At 43.9% G+C, this 8167-nt stretch overlaps 1 protein-coding gene across 6 annotated transcripts in view; it reads left to right on the forward strand.

Moving 5' to 3' along the window:
• Window positions 1-8167, forward strand: part of CFAP251 (cilia and flagella associated protein 251) — a 71934-nt gene that overhangs the window by 39561 nt on the left and 24206 nt on the right. For 5 of the 6 annotated variants that reach the window (XR_003436751.1, XR_003436752.1, XM_027124881.1 and 2 more), the window contains 2 exons: window positions 5233-5347; window positions 5977-6140. Coding sequence is in view for 4 of the 6 variants with exons in the window: in XM_027124881.1 (XP_026980682.1) it covers window positions 5233-5347; window positions 5977-6140 (279 nt within the window). In the remaining 2 variants the exon portion in view is untranslated. Of the gene's footprint in view, window positions 1-5232; window positions 5348-5976; window positions 6141-6888; window positions 8162-8167 lie in introns of those variants that run through there. The other variant, XM_027124883.1, reaches the window with a different exon arrangement.

Raw genomic sequence — 8167 nt, forward strand, 5'->3', positions numbered from 1 at the left:
TTTTTTTTTTTTTTTTGTTTAAATGTTTCCATCCATTGCATTTTTTGTTGCTATTATTTTTTTCTTCCAGTTTTATTGAGATATAATTGACATACAGCACTATATAAGTTGAAGGTATACAGCATAATGATTTGACTTACATACATCGTGAAGTGATATCACAGTACGTTTAGTGAACATCCACCAGCTCCTATGGGTACAAAATTAAAGAAATAGAAAAACTTTTTTTTGTATAACTTTTTATAACAGTTCTGTTTTTAAAAATTTATTATTTATTTATCTTAATTTTTGGCTGCGTCGGGTCTTAGTTGCGGCACGCGGGCTCCTCTCTAGTTCTGGTGCGTGGTTTTAGTTGCCCCGTGCGGCATGTGAGATGTTAGTCCCCCGACCAGGGCTCGAACCCGCGTCCCTTGCCTTGCAAGATGGGTTCTCAACCACTGGACCACCGGGGAGGTCCCTAGAAAAACATTTTTTTCTGTGAGATGAGAACTCCTAGGATTTACTCTCTTAACAGTTTTCATGTGTGACACACAGCAGGGTTCCCTCTATTTACCATGTGGTACATCACATCCCTAGGACTTATTTATCCTGTAACTGGAAGTTTGTGCCTTTTGCCTGCCTTCAGCCGGTTCCCCCTTCCCCCAACCCTTCCCTTCTGGTAACCACAAATCTGATCTCTTTTTCTATGAGTTTCTTTGTTTCTGAAGTATAATTGACCTATGACACTATATTAGTTCTCGTTACACAACACAGTGATTCTGTATATTTATGCATACTTCCATTCATTTCCACATGATCACTACAATATGTCACTGTACAAAGATATTACATAGTTATTGACTATATTCTCCACGCTGTACATTTCATACCTGTGACTCATTTATTTTGTAACTGAAAGTTTGTACCACTTAATCTCCCTCACCTATTTCTTTCCTCCCCCCATGCCTCCTCCCCTCAGGCAGCCACCAGTTTGTTCTCTGTATCTGTAATTCTGTTTCTATTTTGTTACATTTGTTCATTCGTTTTGTTTTTTAGTTTCCACATATAAGTGAAATCATACAGTATTTGTCTTTCTCTGTCTGACTTATTTCACTTAGCATAATACCCTCTAGGTCCATCCATGCTGTCACAAATGACAAGATTTTTATTCCATTGTGTATCTTCTTTATCCATTCATCTTTTGATGGACATGTAGGTTTCTTCCATATATTAGCTATTGTAAGTAAAGCTGCAATGGACATAGGGATGTGTATATCTTTTCGAATTAGTGCTTTCATTTAGAGCCATGAAGTTAGGAGTTTCTGCCGTTGAAGATCAATTGGAAATTAGTATAAAGCATCTTTCTTAAAAAAATAGTTTATTGAGGTGAAATTCACATAACATAAAAGCAACCATTTTAAAGTGAACAAATCACTGGTATTTAGTCCATTCACAATGTTGTGCAACTACCACCTCTATCTAGTTAAACATTCTCATAGTTCCAAAGTAAAACACCTTTGCATAAAGCATCTTTTAAGTTGTAGGAACAATAAAGCCCTGTAACCACAACTTAATTGGGAAGGAATTGCCTTTTGATGATACATCCAAAATGATTAAAAAATGCATTTAAAAGCATTTGGAAGAACGTGAAGAGGCAGTTCACAGACAAAGGCCAATAAAACCTATGAGCAGATGCTCACCAGTACATCAAAGATGCAAATGAAAACAAGACATCATTTTTCACAAATCAGATTAGCAAAGATAAAAATGATGGATGGCGCCCGGCATTGGCAAGGGTGTAAGGGAACCAACCGGCTGTTGGCGGACGGGGTTGAGGGGTGTGGGGACAGCAGTTTGTTACCCTCTATTAAATTATAGCCTGTCTTCTGACTTCTAGGAATGTAGCCCACAGAAGTACTCACACAGGATGCCAAGACATAAGTAAAAGGATGTCTTGTTTGAAAATATTTTTAAAAATGGAAACAATCCAAATGTCCATTAATAGGGAATTAGTTAAATGATGGCTCGTCAGTACACTGAAACATGATGCTGCTTTTAGAAAAGGAAAAAGAAAAAAGAGATGATAGCTCTCTGCATAGTAACACGGAAATATCTCCAAGGCATAATATGAGATACAGCAAATTGCCAAATATGCATGAATATATTTTCATCTAAAATTATATTTATGTGACTTATATATTTTCATCTGAAATTATAATTATATGGGCTAGAATATATATAAAAGAAATCCTCGAGTCGCATACACCAAACTATTACCCATGATTATCTTGGGATAAAGGGGCAGCCATGTAGAGTTATGGGTAGATTTTCTACTTCATGTCTCAGTACTTGAAAATTTTCACAATGAATATGTAAAATGTTTTCAATCAGAAGAAAAAGATACTAATTTTATGAAATTGTTAGAAATTTTGACAGTACTAGGTAGCAGTTATATAGCTCCTACTATGTGCCAGGAACCGTTCTGAGTGCTTTATATATATTAACTTATTTAGTGCTCACTACAGTCTTATGGGGTAAATACTGTCATTATCCCTATTTTACCAGTGAGGGACCTGAGGCCCAGAGGGGTTGACTAGCTTGACTTTTTTTTCTTTTGCTTATGTATAATTTAAATTAAGGTATAATTCATATACCATAACATTTACCATTTTCAGTGGTTTTTTACTATATTCACAAAGTTGTGTAACCATCATCACTATTTAATTCAAGAACATTTTCATTACCCCCCAAAAGATACCCCAAACCCATTAGCAGTCACTCCCCATTCACGTCCTTTCCCCACTGATCCCCCACTGCTCCACCCCTGGCAATACCAGTCTACTTTCTGTCTGTATGGATTTGTCTGTTCTGGACATTTCATGTAAATGGAATCATATAATATGTGACTTTTGGTGTCTTGCGTCTTAGCATCATGTTTTCAAGGTTCATCCATGGTGTAGCCTGTGTCAGTTCTTCATTCCTTTTAATGGCTGAATAGTATTCCATTGTATCCACAGACCACATTTTGTCTATTCATCCATCAGTTGTCAGTTTGGTTGTCTCTACTTTTTGGCTATTATGAACATTTGTGTATCAGTTTCTGGGTAGACATCTGTTTCATTCCTCTTGGATGTAGACCTAGAGGTGGAATTGCTGGATCATATGGTAACTATATTTAACCATTTGAGGAACTGCCAGACTGTTTTCCAAAGTAGCTGCACCACTTTACATTCCTGCCAGCAATATATGAAGGTTCCAGTTTCTCCACAACTTGCCCCTAATTTTTAAGGGTCAGAGCTGGGATTCAAACCAGAGCCTGTGCTCTTAACCATCCTCTTCCTTGCCTCTACCCACTCAATGATATTGGAGGAAAGTCCTTAAACATTTCTACTCAAAACGACTAGAGAAGGGTGACCTATAATTAGCCGATGCATTGTCTACCAGCTGGTCGTTTTAGTGTTTTTACCATTTCACCTAATCCTCTGTGCACGTAAACCTGATGCTGGGTCGTCCAGCCTGATACTCTCCTGCGTCCTGCAGCCCAGTGGTCACGGTCAAGTCCGCCTTCAGAGTTCACCTCTGCTCACCTCTTCGGTTTTACCTCCCTCCACCACCAGCCTTCTTTCTCCTTTACTGTTTCTGCAGTTTTCAAGCAATAGTCCACGTCCCATACCTTTGACCTCCTGTGCCCGCTGCCTGTTTTTCCATTGCCTCCGTATTTTCTCTGCCTTTCCAATTCACCTTCCCAAACTCAGCTCAGATGTCTCCTCATAGATGTCCCATCACTCCTTCCTCAGTGCAGGCTCTGTGCAGGGAATTTGCCTGTCATCTCACTTCTCCCCTCATGGTGCTTCCTTGTCTGTTGTTCCTGCCAGGCTGTGAGGTTAGCAACAAAATCTCACTCATTCGAGTCCCAACCTCCCGTCATGGTGACTGGCACAGAGAGGTGCTCAAGAGAGACATACAAGGAGCGTCTCCTGTTCCCACCAGACACGGGCTGGGTGCAGGGGACACGGGGAGAAAACACATCCAAACGATGAGGGGCTTAAAATATAATAAGATGAAATAGGTACCGTCCTTACCCTGGGGCAGACCCAAGTTTTGTGGGGTGTGAAGTGTATTTGGCTTTGTGGGTCCTCTTTTTAAATATATATATATATATAAAATTAAGAATAAAAAGTGGGGACTTCCCTGATGGCGCAGTGGTTAAGAATCCACCTGCCAATACAGGGCACAAGGGTTTGATCCCTGGTCCGGGAAGATCCCACATGCCGTGGAGCAATTAAGCCCGTGTGCCACAACTACTAAGCCTGCGCTCTAGAGCCGCGAGCCACAACTACTGAGCCCACAGGCCACAGCTACTGAAGCCCGCACACCTAGAGCCTGTGCTCTGCAACAAGAGAAGCCACCGCAGTGAGAAGCCCATGCACCGCAGCGAAGAGTAGCCCCCGCTCGCGGCAACTAGAGAAAGACCACGTGTGGCAGCAAAGACCCAACAGAGCCAAAATAAATAAATTAATTAATTAAAATAAGCTACAAGGATATACTGTAAAAAAATATATATTAAAAAAAAAAAAAGAATAAAAAGTGGCTAGTGCCCCTCCCAGGCCTCAGGAGGTATGTGTGCAAGGAAGATGCTCAAGTCTGGCCAGCTTCAGGGAAAATCCACCTCTGGGCTTGAGGTCCTGTCCGGGAGCCTCCCCTGAGATCAGATTCCTAATTAGCGTAAGAGTGTCTGAATTCAGAAGTCGTTCTGCTGCGAGGGTGCGATTCATTACAGTTTGATGCGCAGATAGATTTTTGGGGATCCGCGCGTTGCCTGTAGACCTGCTGTCAGCTGTCTGGACACCAGTCTGAGGTCTTGGCCCCGCCGTGGGGATGGGGGTGTTTCCTCGCACCCTGCTGACGTTCCTCCCGTCCTTGCAGCATTTTTCCCATCCCTTGTTCTCATGCACGTTCTCGAGGCATAATGTTCCCTTCACTCAGCTGTCAAGGAGGAAAGTCAGAGCCGCAGCTGTGAAGAGCATCCTTCACAAGCAGAGTTTCCCCAGAGAGTTTGCCGTTTGGAGCTGTTGCCCCTTATTTATGGCCGCTGTTAGCAGTTGAGGGAGAGGTTCTTACAATGAGCTTAGCTGAGCAGCAAGACAGGAAATTCAGAATTTAAAAAGTATAGGGCAACGTGAAAGGGAGTGAGTCATAAAACCTGCGTTGGGATTTGTGGAATTTAGAAAGCGTTCCTTTTTTCTCTTGCAGAAAGACACTCCTCGGGCCAGTTTACGGATCTCCCATTGAGCAGATACAAATCCTCCCAGTGAAAACCCCTCTAGAACTTCAGAAGCGCTACATGGTGTTTATTAACAGGGACAAGGTACCAGCCCTTTGCTCTCTGCCCCGTAAGGTGACCGTGTACTTGGAGCTGGAGGCAGTCTCAGGTATTTCAAGACTCAAGAACGCCGGCTTTCACAGCCAAGCCCGCGACTCCCATCCTGCTTCACAGTGAAAATGGCCATAAATGAGCGGGAATGACTCTCAGAAGAGTCACCTCATTTTCTCTACTCCCAAAAGTACAAGACACATGGTCCACCAAGGGGTTTTTCTTTTCTGATTTCTTTACAAGGAAAAATCTTATAAAGACATACAAGTTAGTTACACTTAGTTGTATATTTGATGACTAATCTATATGGGAAGGCGTAAAATCATAAGATGCCAGAATTGTCCTGGAAAAGCCTGGACATGTGACCATGAAGATAGGAGGGAAGCTTCCTTTCTGTGTCCCTGGTGGAACCTGTGTCTCTTCTCCCAAGGGACCACCGTGCAGGGCACAGTGTATGCGAAGCCCCAGCCATGTGAAATGCAGCTCTCACACACTGAGATGTCTGGTTCTAGATACACAGGTCCTTCCCTTAAACAGATCTGGAGGTTACAGGTGACCCTGCCAGGCCCGGCCTGGGTCCCGGTTATCTGAGTCTGAATATCTAGTTACATCTTCCTTTCTAGGTTGGACTTCAGATCTTACCAGTTGATGGCAACCCACATAAGACATCTGCTCTTATATGCCACCCCAGCGGGGCGGCTGGAATGGACGTTTCCTATGACGGCCGCTACACCTTCACAGCAGGAGGGCAGGACCGGTCGGTGGTGCAGTGGGAAATCAATTTAAGGTACGTGATGCGGCGAGAAGCTTGGCCCCATAAGAAGGGTGTCAAGTGGAGACCCCTTCTTTTCACTCAGGAACAGCAGACAGGTATTAAACCCCTACAACATGCCAGGCACTGTGCTAGGCCTGCGGGTACAAAGACAGCCAAGACTCAGGCATTGCCTTTGGCGTGCTCCCTGCGACACCCGCTCATATTAATGTGCAGACAAAAGGTTACTGTTCTGTCCCAGGGACCCATGGTATTTGCAGGTGAGACCATGTGATTCCACCTCGTTCACCCGGGCCCCATGAGTTACTTCTCACCCTGTCGCCGCCTGCAAATTCACACCAGTTAGAGAGATCTAGCCTGAATCTCCAAAGAGTGTGTTACAGAAATAGTAAGAGTATCGTTTGAAATGTGTATTTTCAGTCTACTCTTCTCACCCCCCTGCCCTGAGCTGAGAATCTCTGCCTAGGGCGAGGCTGGAGAATTGCATGGTTGAGCATCAGAGAGACACAGACTTTGAAGTCAAAGAGACAAGGGTTCAAATCTGAAGCCTACTCTCTGCTAGCTGTGGGCCCGAGGGCAGGTTTCTTAGCAGCTCTGATCTTTGGATTCCTTGTCTGTGAAATGAGGGTACATGGGGGTAAAAACAGGGACTTTTACAGGATCCTTGTAAGGATCAGGTAGGCTGATATATGTAACGCACACAGCACAGAGATGAGGACTCAGCAAATTAATCATTTCCTTTTGTCTCTTCTTCCTTATAAAGGCATTTGCTTATGAGCTCAGGATCTTTGTTACTAAAAAAGGGGGCACCCACTGTGGTGGTCCTCTCATCTCCCCATATTCAGCGAGCAGCCCCAGGGCAGAGCCAGTTCCTTGCCTGACCACCTTCTCCAAGCCCCTGCCTCTCAGCCAGGGTCCCATTGAGGAGCTGGGTAAAAGCAGCTGGGAGACACCAAGCTTCCTAAAAGAACGAACCTGATTCATGGCTCCCAGTAAAAGCAAACCCCTTACTGTCTGCCACGTGCACATCCTTCTTCTGTGCAGACATCGAAGCTTCGCCCCTTAACCTGAATAGGAGCAAGAACAGCCAGGTTAATCCGCTTTGGAACCGCGGGGGTTTCAGTTTGCATTTGCAGCTCTGACCTTCACCTCTGCCTTCACCTAAGAGGGCAGATCTTGGGAATTTAGAAGCTGGAGGTGAGCTCTCCCCTTGAAAAGAACCTCCTGATCACATCCCCAGAATGAGCTGCTTAATTCTTGGACACTAGCCTGTTACCTGGACTGATGGGGCAAGCAACACCCTGGTGAGAGAACAGAGTCTTCCTTTTTTTGTTTTTGTCCTCTTCTCAATCATCTTGGGATCTGCACTAGTAGAGATTTAAAAAAAAAAAAAAAAGCACCCACTTCCCAGTAGCTTTCCTGTGCATGGCCAGAGTCCAGGCTTCTTAGAATTTTAGTTTAATCTGTTTCAGGGACAAAAGATCATTATAAACGAATTAGCACTTCATTGCTGCTTCTGGTGTTTTAATATGTTCAGTGCTTCACTAATGGGAAGAAATATAAAAACCCTAAACAAGTAAACAAACAAAATTCCCTACCAGATCTACTGATGGTGAGTCGTAGGGTGAAATGAAGATGATAAGTCCTCTCACGTTCACATTATTTTAACCAGTGCACTCCTAGGCCCCCAAACTATCATTGCAGCATCTCAAACTTCCCCTGGGAGACCCCTTCCCTCATCTTTCCCCCTGTCTTGTCTGGCAGGCCACCCTCTTTCTCTCCTTGTCTGGCATCTGTTTTAAAATCCCCCATTTTTGTGCTCAACCTCACACCCCCCTGTAATCCTGCTGCCTTGCTCAGACAAGAGCAGAAAGACCTGGATTCAAATCCCACCTCCCCTACTACTTGCTGTATGACCTGAGGCAAGTCCCTTCCCTTCCCTGAGTCTCAGTTTCTCCGTCTGTTAAATGGGGATATTATCACCATGTTCAGCGCTGTTTTGAGGGTGGTGATTTCTACCATTGCTATTCCCCCTCCTCCCT

Source organism: Aethalodelphis obliquidens, unplaced genomic scaffold (assembly GCF_003676395.1).
Source record: "Aethalodelphis obliquidens isolate GAN/ISIS:26980383/991018 unplaced genomic scaffold, ASM367639v1 scaffold28, whole genome shotgun sequence".
Classification (NCBI taxonomy): Eukaryota; Metazoa; Chordata; class Mammalia; order Artiodactyla; family Delphinidae; genus Aethalodelphis; species Aethalodelphis obliquidens.